This window comes from Eretmochelys imbricata, chromosome 5 (genome assembly GCF_965152235.1).
Source record: "Eretmochelys imbricata isolate rEreImb1 chromosome 5, rEreImb1.hap1, whole genome shotgun sequence".
Lineage (NCBI taxonomy): Eukaryota > Metazoa > Chordata > Testudines > Cheloniidae > Eretmochelys > Eretmochelys imbricata.
Genome location: NC_135576.1, coordinates 70,508,384 through 70,523,157, shown reverse-complemented (window position 1 = coordinate 70,523,157; position 14,774 = coordinate 70,508,384). Strand labels below are relative to the sequence as shown.

The 14,774-nt window shown below is 37.0% G+C and overlaps 1 protein-coding gene across 1 annotated transcript in view; it reads right to left on the bottom strand.

Annotated features, from left to right (window-relative positions):
• Positions 1–2,809: 2,809 nt before the first annotated feature.
• WDR36 (WD repeat domain 36) overlaps positions 2,810–14,774 on the bottom strand; it is a 60,525-nt gene continuing 48,560 nt past the window's right edge. The window contains exons 17-23 of the mRNA XM_077817307.1: positions 14,157–14,264; positions 12,559–12,656; positions 11,453–11,595; positions 10,670–10,789; positions 10,331–10,412; positions 7,019–7,206; positions 2,810–3,760 (exon numbers count right to left, since the gene is read on the bottom strand). Of these exons, the coding sequence (XP_077673433.1) occupies positions 3,611–3,760; positions 7,019–7,206; positions 10,331–10,412; positions 10,670–10,789; positions 11,453–11,595; positions 12,559–12,656; positions 14,157–14,264 (889 nt within the window). The 3' untranslated portion in view covers positions 2,810–3,610. The remainder of the gene's footprint in view (positions 3,761–7,018; positions 7,207–10,330; positions 10,413–10,669; positions 10,790–11,452; positions 11,596–12,558; positions 12,657–14,156; positions 14,265–14,774) is intronic.

Below are 14,774 nucleotides of genomic sequence, written 5' to 3'. Positions count from 1 at the left end.
TGCTGTTTTGAGCCATCATCCACTCCCTCACTTTTGTTTAAGTATGTCTAAGTAAAATACAGGTTCGCTGTTGTACGTCTATTTCAGCAGCTGTATTTCCATTGTTCTAATGATGTTCCACTGACACATTCAGTTGCACACTGTAATATTATAGGTTTCAGAGTAGTAGCCGTGTTCGTCTGCATCAGCAAAAACGATAAGGAATCCTTGTAGCACCTTAGAGACTGACAAATTTATTTGGGCATAAGCTTTTGTGGGCTAAAACCCACTTTATCAGATGCACAAAGTGAAAAATACAGTAAACAGAATATATATTATAGCACATGAAAAGATGGCAGTTGCCTTACCAAGTGGGGAGTCAGTGCTAACAAACCAATTCAATTAAAGGTGGAAGTGGTAATATTATAGTTAGATGTACTGGTACTTTTGGCAGCAAGAAAGAAAATATTTTAAACCTTTTCTGCCATTTTTTCCATTTTAAAAACAGATTTTATTTCTTCTCATTAACCTTTAGAGACATAAAGCTCTTTCAAGTGGATTGCCCTGGCAACTGTCATTTTAATGGCTTCCAAGGCAGACCAGGTCATCTTTCTCCAGGGAGATGGAATAGCAGCCAATCTGAAACCCTACCCACATAAAGGAATCATGGAAGTGATTGTGCAGGAGGAATAAGGTACTTCCAGGGTTGTTGTAGGATGGCATGTCTCTTTCCAAAAAGAAAGACAAACGGAAGATCAGCAGTTCATAGAGTTGAAATACTAATCAGGAAGGGGAAGGAGACCGAATGAGGAGCAATTGGGCCAAGCATACTTCTCTTCATTGCTATTTAAGGATTAATTGTTTCAATCAGATTCAGGTAGAGATGGATTGCACATACTAATGTTTCTATACCAAGCCCACAAATGTGTCCACAATTAAGTCTCCCCACAATGAGTAATAAGAAAGGCCTTTGGTTTCTAATTTACATTTTTTTCAATACTTCAGAGTTAGCTATTTTTGCTCTACTGTTAGTTATTTGACATATAATTTTACACTGGTGCAACATTACTAGGCTTAGATATCAGTTGAATGATTTAACACAATTCAGTTAAGTATGCAAAAGCCTAACTATGGAGTTCAATTGCAATTCTACTTAAAAATTTTTGAAGTACAGTTTAAGTTCCTGCTGTATAATCCTATTTATCTCTAGACATATCCTATCAACTATTTCTAGACATTTCTAAGTAACCAAACATATTTTAAGATGAAAAACAGAACGAGCATAACTAAAAACTGGAGCTGATCTTGCAAGTTGCTGACCTCCTATTTGCCAACAACAACAAAAGTGAGCTGAGGACATTCATCGCATTTCAGGAAGTACTCCACATCTTGCAGGATTACTTACACCAAGACCCCATGTCTGTATCAGAATATATGGCCAGATTTCAACTATAAATGGGAAAGAACAGGAATAGGAAAATTTAAAAGAATACTTAAAAAAAATCAGTTTCTCTCTCAGGCAAGATTTTATGTCTCTTTAACAGCTTGGCAGAACACAATGCAGTGCACAGAATTCAGCTTCTGCGCTGCTTTTTACATTCAGAGTTCATTACCTGTTGCACAGGAAATACCAAAATCTGGTTGTGGCCCATAAAAAGCCTCTGTTCACCAGGGGTTCTTAGTAAAAGTTGGAAATTACTGTTACATATAGAAATATTTGTGGTACACGTGCAAATTTTTAAGTGAAATTCACCCAGATACCAGTGCAGAGGTCAATTCTTTTCTTAAAAATCCCAAATAAAAGCAGCCGCATTTCTTCAAATATCTCCTGACAGCCAATTTATTTTGTAGAGGTTATACCTTCTGAAGTATGAACACTACACCCTCTCCTGGCTGAAGGAAGGGATGCTTTGACATTTGGCAGCTTTTCAGAACACAGAGGAGAAAAATATCAGTTGAATTCTGTAAAATATTTACATTTGTTTTTTTTCAACTCATTTTTGCAACCTCCCCCCCATACACCCTGAAAGTTTAATGCAGCGCTTGCATCAGGTAGCATAGCACACTTTGATAAATAAGCATGAGCTGCTCTAGAACAGATTACTTAAAAAGAAAACAATGAAACTGAGGTCAGTGGTTATAGTGGAATGAAAAAAGTTATGCATATATGGCAATTAATCAGTTTACTTCTGTTTCATACTTATGGTGTCATATGGTATATAAGTAAGATTAGAATTTTGGCACAGAAATTTTGCGTAAATTTCACAGCAGAGATGAGGGAAAAAAATTTATGGCAAGGCCAGGAGGCACTGAAAAGTGAGGCCTGGGACTGGAGGGGTGTTGGAGAGTGAACTCACACTCACCCCAAATCAGTGGCTCCTGTCCTGCAGGGCTGGTCCCAGCTCCCTCCTCTGGGCACTGCAATCTGGTGCATGGGATCGCAACGCCACTCAGGTTTGGCTCATCTGTCCCTCCACAGATGGAGATAGAGGGATGGACGGGCCAAATCTGAGTGGTGCTGCACCTTCATGCACAGGTCGCAACACCACTCTGGTTCATGGACTTCATTCAAATTCACAGTTTCTGAGATCTCCATGACAAAATCACAGCCCTAGGTGGGCACCAGCCCCTTCTAATCAGAAGTTTTTCTAAACTACATATACACACCAGCTACTCAGTGAGACAATGCTTCTATCTGTAGTGCATGAAACAGAATGAACTAACTAACTTGTCCAACAGAAAAGCATTCTTGGGCTTCTAGACATATTCTGAACCAGCAGCACTTGAAACAGACCCTTTTAAAATTCAAGATTCTCTTTGAAAGAAAAACTAAGATACCTTTTTTATTGAGGGTAATATTCATTTGCATAGTTAACATTCAGTGCTGCTAACAATGAACATCAATCTGAATGCTTTTATTCCCCATTATCACTAATGGAGTCTCATAAAATTTCAAGATAATACATTTCACACATGCAAATGAAATTTTTTTTTACATTCTATCTTTGATATTACAGCTGGCAATCTTTGCTTGAGTAAAAAGGATCTGAATAAAAAGAACACAATTTACAAGAGTGTGAAAACAAACTAGTTTCTTCAAATTGGCTTTAGCAAGCACTTAGTCATGACAATGACAATTTGGCTTCAAGGAGGTGTGCAGTTTCTGTATCACTATTTTAGCTCACAGTTAACATTTGTTAACAAAGTAATGGCTTTTTTTAAGCTACAGCATAAGTCTAACAAACACAAAGTATTTTATATACACAGACTGGCAGGTTTATTGCTTTCTCTCTCTCATAATTTGCTGCCCCATTATGTTTTTGGTCACGATACTATAGCTTTGCTACGCTATATTTGTCCTTAATTTTTATTCATCTCTAAAAATAATTTACATTGCCTCCAGTAGTCATTTAATGGGACACTTTACATTTTAAAAATTTGTAAGTTCAATTTTTGACACTGAATTTAAATGAGCTAAATAAAAGTTAAATATTGAATTCTGTATTATTTAACAAAGACATATAAAAGCTGTATTGTTGGAATCAGAAACTTATCTGCAATGTAAAAAGTACCAGCAAGCTGAGGGGATTTTTATCCAACACTAGCATTCTTAAATAGGAACAAAGGCACATTATAACAAAGCACTTTTCATATAATTTAACACACACAGACTTTGATTGAAGAGAGTCTGTAAATGGATCCAGGTTTCCTCTAGTTGGGTTGACACTTTGGCTATTTCTTCCAGCAAGACTGGCTCTGAAGAAAGGATTTTAAGATGCAACTGAAATGAAAACGAGTAGTCAATTATTTAAATTCAAATGATCACACTCGGGGGGGGGTCAACTTTTCTATTCACCCCACATCTTCCTTTCAGTGATGCCCCAAGTAAAGTTATTTTCTTTTAATAAATTCAATTTAATGCTGTCTTTATTTTGTCAGACCCCTTTTACCATCAGTTATTCTACTACTACTTTCTATGTATTACCTAGGAGAAGGCAGCAAATTTTCTCAAACACAATGCCAAACCATATATATGAATGAAAAGATATGATCATTATACACTCCCATCTTTTTCCCAAGGAGTAACTCTGCTCTTCCTAAACATCCTGCATCACAGCCAGTCTCCCTCTGGCACAGACAGGCTGGATTCAGCACTCTGAAGCCAATCAGTATTGCTTATTCAAATGACCCTTTACTGACTAATGCAAAAAGAATGAAGCCAGGCACTCTCCTCTTATCTTGGGGCTGAGCATAGTGACTTCACATAGTTAGCACATGTTGACCTGGAGCAAGGGACAGAGCTCAGAAACAAATTTTAATCCCATGCAGGGTAGCATACTGCACCACTACTATACTGTAGCCCATGTAGTCAATATGTAGCTATGGAGTAGTCACAGTTATATAGTAAGTAAACAAAGGAGTAAGGAATGGATAGCAGAAACACAAGAGACTGACAGGTTTCAGAGTAACAGCTGTGTTAGTCTGTATTCGCAAAACGAAAAGGAGTACTTGTGGCACCTCAGAGACTAACCAATTTATTTGAGCATAAGCTTTCGTGAGCTACAGCTCACTTCATCGGATGCATACTGTGGAAAATACAGAAGATGTTTGTTTTTATACACACAAATCATGAAAAAATGGGTGTTTACATAAGCTATTACCAGCAGGAGAGTGGGGTGGGGGGAGAGAAAACCTTTTGTAGTGATAAACACCCATTTTTTCATGATTTGTGTGTATAAAAACAAACATCTTCTGCATTTTCCACAGTATGCATCCGATGAAGTGAGCTGTAGCTCACGAAAGCTTATGCTCAAATAAATTGGTTAGTCTCTAAGGTGCCACAAGTACTCCTTTTTTTTTTTTTTTTTACAAGAGACTGATCAGCCTAGCCCTATAAGGTAGCTTAAGCAGTTAGCATAAGTATAAAGCCTTATAGCGTGAAGAGGAGTTCCTCAATAAGTTAGCATACATAAGTAAACAAACAGTGACCTTAAGTCACAAGATGGCACAAGGCTTTGTTTACTGTTTTGTAATAATCACAAATGTTGCAAACTACTGAAGATGCTAGTTTACACCAGCTGGGGATATTTTTATTTAGGGACATCAACAGATATCTGACCACAAGAATAGCATATATGTCAATTTGTTTACCATGATAATAAACTTGAGGTAAAAAAATTAATAACCTATGGAAGAATGGCACCACAGCATTAGTAGGGTGAGGAATTACAAATGAGGAAGAGGGGCTGAAATCCCGACTGAATATGCATTAGGAATAGTGGTGTCGGTATAACATTAGAAAAGCTAAGGTGCCACAAGTACTCCTTTTCTTTTTGCGAATACAGACTAACACGGCTGTTACTCTGAAACCTGTCATTAGAAAAGCTGTATCCCAGCCTTTGCGCCTGCGGTGATATGCCAGGATGATGACCACTGGTGATGGTGAACATGCGGAGCAGGAAGATGACAACTAACACTTCAGATTGTTTTGCAAGAGATGGTATGAGTATATGGATGCTTAGCTCATTCTGTGTTATCTTTGCCATGGTGAGTTACAGTGTTTGGGACTTTGCTAACCGTGTTAATAAAACTATTATAAATACAGTGTGATTTCCTAAGTCTGAGTGTTGCAACTGTACACATTGGGGCTCCCAACTGAACAGTAATTTCTGCTAATACTGAGCCTGATCTTGGGACAAGAACCTGCCAAATTTCAGAGTGCTAACTGGGAAAACTAAATCAGTAATGTAATCAATATACAATCAACACATCAGGCAACAGTACCACTGGGCCAGCTGTTCACTTTTCTTTATACAGTTAAATTTATCGGTCACATTGAGGTCGGAATTTCTGTTCTGCCTAAATTCTACAACAGGGGTCGGCAACCTTTCAGAAGTGGTGTGCCGAGTCTTCATTTATTCACTCTAATTTAAGGTTTCGCATGCCAGTAATACATTTTAACGTTTTTAGAAGGTCTCTTTCTATAAGTCTCTAATATATAACTAAACTATTGTTGTATGTAAAGTAAATAAGGTTTTTAAAATGTTTAAGAAGCTTCATTTAAAATTAAATTAAAAGGCAGAGCCCCCCGGACCGGTGGCCAAGACCCAGGCAGTGTGAGTGCCACTGAAAATCAGCTCGCGTGCCATAGGTTGCCTACCCCTGTTCTACAATATATTAGTGCTCAGGTATCACAGAAAGACAGTTTTTTCCCCCTGTGGACTCTAAATAAAGAGTATGTTTGTATTTCTTTAGCCTAACTAATTTTAAATAGCTCCCTCTCCCTTAAATTTTAATCTCTGAAAGATTGTTAAACTGCCTTGATTAAATGGAGACTCTCAGTGTGTGAATCTAAAGAGACAAAATTCAAAAAAGTTGTAACTGTAATTCCTTTCCTACGCTATAGTACAATAAAAACAGTCTCTCTCAACTAGCATAATCTACACAATCTATCATCATTAGAAAACAACTTTAAGAACCATTTTACTAAAAAGCCACTTCCATTTAAAAGAGTGCCCATTGCCATGCTAAAGTATGACAACTTGGTATCAGAGGGGTAGCTGTTATGACAACTTGGTAATCTTCACACCGCCTGGAGTACATTCAGTGTTAACCCACTGGTGCTTAAGTCATACTTTCTCAAAATCAGCAGGCTAAGATGCAAGCTGAAAACTACAACTCCCAGGGTGAAAAGAACAAATGCAATGAAATGTTTATAGGTAACAGTTATTTAACTACACTTTAAGTAACTGTTGGTTAAGAAAAAGCATTAAGTCATATTCGAATGGCAAATTGGAAAAAAACCAAAATGAACATAAGCAATGTATTGTGTTCAAATGTAGGGTTATCAAATCAGTCAATAGATACAGTAAATCATTTCAGTAAACCAGAATCTACCACCATAAAAGATGATAAATTCTTCAAAGCAGGTCTGTTTTTTGTTGGACAGATTTTATCTATTTTACAGAGCAATGTACCATTATGGTATAATAAGAAGTAGCAGCAGTAGCAATAATTGTATCAAAATATATACAGTTACCTTTAAAAACAATGCAAGATATGCCTGGGCCAACTCAAAGTCACACTTTGTGTTCAACATTGTCCCAATCAGTCTCAAAAAGCTTTTCATCACCTCTACAGAGCCACCAGCATCTGGAGCCAAGCCTCTTAGCTCTGTCTCAATACTAGATGGTCCCATTTCCTTTAGAATACTAAGTGGAGACTTGTCTGTGTTAAAGCGTTAAAAAAGAAACAGTTAAACATTTGCAATGAAGTGACATAGAAACACTCAATATAAAAAAATATATTTCAAAATCTTTGAACTGCTATTTGGTAGCATTCTAGATGAGTCTTTTAGTTTGTTGGGGTTTTTTCTTTTTGGTTTCTTCAGAATGTCATCCCTGTCTGCAATTACTGTTCCATCACATATTGAGAGGAAGTACGTATCTGAATCTCATCACCAGTAGTAGGAGTTTGGCTCTCCCTAAGGACTACCTTCATGAATATTTTTTATGCCTTCTGACTTTGGTGCCTTCAAAGTGTTGTACAGCTTATCATTAACAACTTTAGTCTTACCATTAGCCACCACCTTATCATTAACCACTAATTCTTGGCATAAGAAAAAGTGCAGACTGCCACTTTCAAGCTGTTGATACAATATATACCAAGACATGTGAGTTGAATAGCACTTTGGTTGAGGCAAGCCTTTATTTAAGTAAAACATGGAATTATTTATTTAATCAAAGTTATATAATGCTTTTTCAAGTTATTACTTTTGCTAGTGATTTATTTCCCCCAGCATGATGGCAGAAAGATGGCCACTTTGTAATTTTAAGTGTTCTTTTCTCTTCATTACTCTTCTTACCCACTATTTCCAAATACTACAATCCTACCTGATTTTTGATACCTTTAGTTATGCTTCTTTTGAAACTCAGAAGTAAAAGCTGATGACAAGATCAACTTCTAATGCAACAGATCATAAACTAGTGATCTTAAATACCCTTTGTATTCTGTTAGAGTTTGAGTTTCTGAAGTTACTGAGAAGAGACCATAACCTTCATTATATTGTTTCTAAAAAAACCTTTACCATCTAGAGTGTTATAGTAGCTACATATGAGGCAAGAACCATAAAACTACTTTTTATTTGTAAAAAAGTCACATTAATATAGTGCTGGTAAAATGCAGCATCTAATTTCCAGAGATATTCTTAAACAAGAAAAGCATACAAATATGCACCATATTTACAGAGTTAATATTCAGAGAATACTTGTAATTGTTCAAAAAGGTTTTACACTTGTCTATACAGCAGCTTTGAAAAGATCCAGTATAGTGCTGTGTACTGAGATACTAAATGCACTGTATTAAATGTATACCAGTTCTTGTATACAAAATAGGATCTAAAAGGTACCTAATTTTATCAATCTATGACCAACTAGCACTATGGCAGGGAACGTTAAATCAAAAAGTATCAGTCACCAAATGATAGAATATGCTACGTAAAACGTACCTACTAACACCAGAGGAAGGGAGAAAAGATGGATAAATCTTGAGTCTACTAATTCTGATAGTTCCTTTAAACTAAAATCCTCAATTTTCTTAAAGCAGTAAGAAATAACCAGGCTGGGCGATAATGACCTTGGTAGAGGGGTGTGAGGAAATAGCCTTCTCCAAACCACTCCCATCCCCACCACCCAGTTGCACTGAGTCTGATTCCGTAGTCACTCCATACACAGAATTTCCTTTGAAATCTATGGAAATTCCACAAGCAAAGTGGCTGGAGGATCAAGCTCAGTACTTGGCTGGAAACAGTTTTCTGTAGAAAATGGCTGACAGGACAGCAGCACCTCTGTTTTTATACTGACAACTTTATCATTGCAACAGAACAATACAAACATATGGTAAGTGAAAATTAAGTTTGCAGACTATTTCAGAATGCAGCAAAATGGCACAGACTAAAAACGTGACAATTTCTTCATGCTTGTGATTTACTCTAGAACTTGATGTTGAGTTCTTTTTGCTGAACTTGGTCCTAAAACGTGCATAGTTTGTTCTTAAAAAAATGAGAAGGATTTCTTTTGTTTTACTCTCCCACAATTCAAACTACTGAAAATTTTTCAATCAAACTTAAAAAAATAGCTTAGGACAGACAAAGCATGAAAAATAATCCAAAATGTGAAAGTTGAGTGCATGTGAAAACAGGAGAAATTGTTACAATGGAAACCGCTCTGCAACCCTACCAAGGACTGCCTTACTTTAATTGCCAGTGTATGTTGTCTGCAAAATTTCATTTATACCCAATGTTAAATCTGAAATACATTCCTCCTTCGTTTGAGCGTGACAGAATAAGCTGGCTCACTTCAGAAACCTTATTTGAAGGGTCTAAGAAGCAGCAGAAGAAATCTTAGTAAAGCTGGCTTACAAACAAGTCTCCAGTGACAACCTACTGAAGTTCAAGTTCTGCTCTTTTTAATTAACAGTTGCTTCTAAAATCCTATTTTAAAGTGGCTCTGCAGAGGCACCATTTAAACAAGCAAATGAATCCACCAAGTATATGCATCTCTACAGATGATTCAAAGCATTTCAATTTCAAAATGCACCAACTAAGCGTTAAGTTACCCAAAGGATTATTTTTATAACCAATTATTTCTGTTAAAGCCTTATGTTTAAATTATCAGGACGAGATCACAAGCCTTAAATTGTCTAAAATATGGTGAGCAGGCCATTCACAATAAAAGTTAATAAAAAGGTATTGCTAAGCCCTGGTCTACACAGGGGGTGGAGAGGGAATTGATCCAAATTACGCAACTTCAGCTACGTGAATAAGGTAGCTGAAGTCGACGTACTTAGACCTACTCACTGCGGTGTCTTCACTACGGTAAGTCGATGGCTGCTGCTCCCGTCAACTCTGCCTGCACCTCTCGAGGTGCTGGAGTACAGGAGTTGACGGGAGAGCGCTCCGGGGGGGGGGGGGGGGGGTCGATTTATCATGTCTAGACTAGATTTATCGCTGGATCGATCGCTGCCCACACATCCGGTGGGCAGTGTAGACAAACCCTAAGATAGCTCTAGAGAATCACCATCTTAAAAGCATCAGATGTGCAGACATTACATTAAGCATTTACTGCCTGTCTCGCAGACCAGTGTCAGCTCATCATAAGTTTCAAGGTACTGCAGCATATTATCTTTAAGAAGTCAGTCTCATTCTCTTATGTAGTGGTTATATTTTATTTATTTTTTAACTGTTTGCCTAGTGCCACTGTCTCTGCAAATATATGATAGACCTCTTTTCCATGACATACTAATACTTCATCAGAACTCAGACATTTATCCCAATATTAATAGTTTGACTTACACTCATTACTGCTCAAGGCTTCTTCAAGTTGAACGTAGAAATCAGATTTTTGTGCCAATACTCCGAGGTTTACTACCTTTGACTAAACAAAACAAAAAAAGGTCACACATCACTTGGAGCATATACCAATATACAATGTGTACTTTCACATCCTACGAAGGTATTTTTCATGGATAGGAAAAAACTTTTGAGGAATCGGGATATAAATTTGTTTTATATAACAGTTGGCGCTGAAAAACTGTTTTGACAAAATTTTATTCACAGGACTTTTAAAGTATGCCTGGGATATGCAGGGAAAAACATACAAAATATTCAAACTCTATTCAGTTTTATCTTTACCTGCTGTCCATCGTTTTCTTGCTTAGCAGCAGCATATCGTGGTATGAGACCAGGAACTGTTGGGATGAAAAATGGAGCTGATTTGGGAACTTTTGGTGGCTCTCTTGGTTTATTCTTTTTCTGTTTAGACATTTGAATTAAAATCATCAGGTTTATTATAAAAAAGTTTTTGATTTTACAGGTTTAAAAAAGAAATCCTTATTGGGAAGATAATCAGGACTGTTAGAAAAATAAACACTTCTATATTTGGGAAATGTTTTATTGATTAAAGTTAGGAAGACTCTTAAGAGTACATCTACAAAACTGTCCCCGGCATTATGAAATGCATTACGTATTTTCCGAATGAAAAATCCTAAAATAATATTGAAGACAGAGGGATGGTCTTTTGGACCAGCTCTTCTATGCCTGATGCAGCACATGGGGGGCATGTAAAGCTGTCTTTATACCTCTTGTCATTCCCCTCTCTTCCAGGCACTGGTCTGGTGGCACAACGTAGAGCAGATTCATAGGGGTGTTTAAACTGGTCTGACTGGAAAGTGCCCTCAAAACAGGCCAGTGTAGTGGCCATAGTGGCTGAGGTAGTGATACAAGAGTCCTTATGCAATTCCTGTACCACCCAGGGAGTCCCTCCACTCCAAAGGAGTCCTAAGGCAACTGGTTACGTCAGCTGTCTTGTCTTGTGCTACCAGAACTATCCAAAGTAGGTGGGACAGGACCACAAGTTCTGGCCCAGAGGCCACAATAATAAAAGCTTTTCACGATGAGGTGTGCATGTAATATTACCTTGATAACATCAAGATTGAGGAGGTTTTTCCATCTTGATTCAGACAGTGCTGACAAGGTCACTAACTGCTCTTCCAATTGCGCTGGTGAATTATAATCAATCATTTCATTGCTTGTTTCTTCATCTCCTGTGATGTCCACATCTTTCAGAGACAAATTTCATTTATAAACACATGTAAACCAAAACAAGTTATATCAGCACTGATGTATGATGTTTACATGAAAATATATTTGAGTTCTAGAGATATTTTTAAATACTTTGTTGAAATATTAAATTTTATTTAATACAATGACAAACTATTATAGGTAATCTAGAATCAGGGAAACCTGAAAAGATTAAAAAAATTGTTCAGGTACCAGTCTGACCAAATTTAATTTGAGATCAGCTGCATTAGATCAAAATAAAGTTAATTTGACAGTTTTTTCTAGTTTCTTGACTACTATTAAAATTTTGACAGGATGAACAAAAATATTAGACGCAAATATTTGATGTTACTAACTATGTAATATATTAAACAACAAAAGTGATTGGCTAGCACAGTTACATGTGCCTTTCAGAGTAGCTGTTGATAATCCAAATATATATTATGGCAGCAAACTCATTTATGATCTCTGTGTGTGGAGAAGCAGACAGGGACAACCGAGAGAAGGGGAAGGGAAATGTTTACTGATTATGGGACTCTGCTGATAATCCTTAGACTCTATTCATCTACTGAAGTGTGTACAATATTTATAGAATTGCTCACACACAAATATGCATACAATTACATACATGAAAGGAAAGATGGTCTTATGATTAATGCACTGTAAGGAGATCTGGGTTCTGTCCCTATGTCTGCCTGAGTCTCCCTGTGTGACTGAGCAAGTCATGTGATCCAGAAGCAGGAACTAATTTTAGGGACTAAGGTTAGTGTGTTACATTTTAAAACAGTAATTTCCCCAGAGATGGTAGAAAAGAGTCCTTATTTTAATTATAAGCAAATTTTTCCTGTTACATTAATTTCTTTATGGTCAAAAATACTGAATTGTACACTGAGAAAATTAAAAGTCTGCTATTTGAGGTTCATTACACAACTAGGAATAAGCCTCTTTCATCTCAGGATTACCTTGTGTAGGGCAAGTTCCAGGAAGCATTATTGCAGAAGGCTCATAATCTGCTGAAAGTGGCCGTAAAGAAACAAGTGAATACAAGGAACGGTTGGACCTGAATAATCGAGACAGAGACACATTAAAAACATCATTTGACTTTTTTTCAAGACAAACATGTGGACAATTATTTTAAACTGTTTTTTAAACTTCTGATATTACTACAATATGACAAATCACTGACTTTCTTTCTCAAGATTAGATTCACTCATCTCTACAAAAACTAACAGAGAAAGTCTAAAACTTGGAAAAAGTTTTCTGTAAAATATTGGTACAAGTGAAATATAACTTCCATGCTTTTAAAAATCATGCTGCAAAAGCACATTTCAAGACCAACAAGCCATCACTACAAATGGCATTATTTCTACTACTGTGTAAATTGCAGCACATCTTAAATTTCTCATTCCCTAGAATGTGTGTTTATTATGTTGAGTGGAGGACAAGAGCTGGGATTTCTGGCTCTCAGTTACTGTGTTACTTCGCTTAATCTTTGCGGTTTCTCTCTAAAAAGGTAGACCCACCAGTTTTTAGGCTTAATGTTTGTAAAGTGCTTTACATTTACACTGCTTGTACAACGATTTCCCAAATTATGATTATCATCATCAAATAGCAATTATTCCCTCAATTTCTATGACCAGCAGAAATGTGTATGAGGGAAGCTTGTGACAAATAAGGCCTAAACTATACTTAAAATGTTTTATTGGCATAGTCATACTGACAAAAGCCCTAGTGTAGATACAGCTATACCTGCAAAATTAAGTCCATTTGAATGGTTTAGCTTAATTCACACTGGGAAATGGTATAAGTTATACTCAACAAAAGGACCTTTTTGCTGGTGTACGCTGTCTCTGCACTAGGATAGTTTGCCAGTATTGTTATATTGGCAGTTTTTAAAGTGATCTAAGACAGGGAGGAAGTCTATCACCACCCCTATATCTGTGCAGCAGTTCATATTGTTCCAACCCACCCAATCAATCCTGTCTCCCTAGTCCCTCCATCAATTCTGCTCTCGCATCTGTTCTGCCCTTTTCAGCCCCCCACAACCTCTCATCTGGTCCTCCGATAGCTCCTGCATTTCCATACCCTCCTCCTCCCAGGCTTGGTGGGCGATGGGTTGCAGCAGGGCCTCCTCTCTCCCTTCCCTGGGTGTTGCAAGGAAGGGAGGAAGAAGCAAAGGAGCCTTCCATTGGAGGGGACAGGGAAGGAGGGAGCGGAACCATCCTGAGCTACTGGGCTTTCTGCTCCTCTTTCTCCTTCTGAGACTAAGCAGTACTGAGGAGAAAATTTTAAAAAGGAAAATAATCAGCTGATTGTTAGGAAAAGTGTCTAGATCATGAGATATTTAATGGTAGAATTGTCCCTCTAAGAATGGAAGCCTTTTGAGAATTTTTAACTGGAGAAGACAAAATAATGGAGAATATACTGAAAGGAACAATTCTTAATTTGCAGTAGAAGGATAGGGTAATTCAAGAGGCCTTTTTCCCATCTCCAATTTCCATAATTCTGTGCCCAAATAGGTATATTTCTGAATATTTATTAAAATGTATTATGTACTCACCATAGATAAATTCCAAGATCATCTACATGTGATGAAGCTAGATAGTCTCCAGTAGGAGACATAGAAATGCTGATAGCTGCTGAGTCTAACAAAAAACAGTCTATGAGGCTATGGGGAAAAAAGGAAAGAAAAAAGAACAACCCACACAAACAGGATTATATACAGGACAATGAATTCATTTTCTTAACATTTTATTATGAAAACATATGTGATTTTCACATTTGCACTCAGATTATGGAAGCATACAGACAAACTAGATTTTTTCAAATAATCCAATAAACTGTGTGTATTTTAGCAGGTGGATGACACTAAAACCACTTATTAATCTTTATTACTTTAAGTCACCTCTTTTTTGAGGCAGTATAATAAAGTTAAGTGCCCCCTACACACAGTTTTACATATTTTGTGGAAGTCAAGAATCCATTTCTCCACAGCCAATTCCACAGTTTTACTACTAAATTGGTTTTTAGGGGTAAGAAAGTACATTTTATATTGTCAGTTACATCTAAATAGACACACCGTTTTTGGGCTCTCATCTTGTTTTCACTTCCCCCTGCTCCCACCAATGGGCTGCCACTGATTGCTAGCTTGTGCTACCTTATGTGGCATAAAAACACT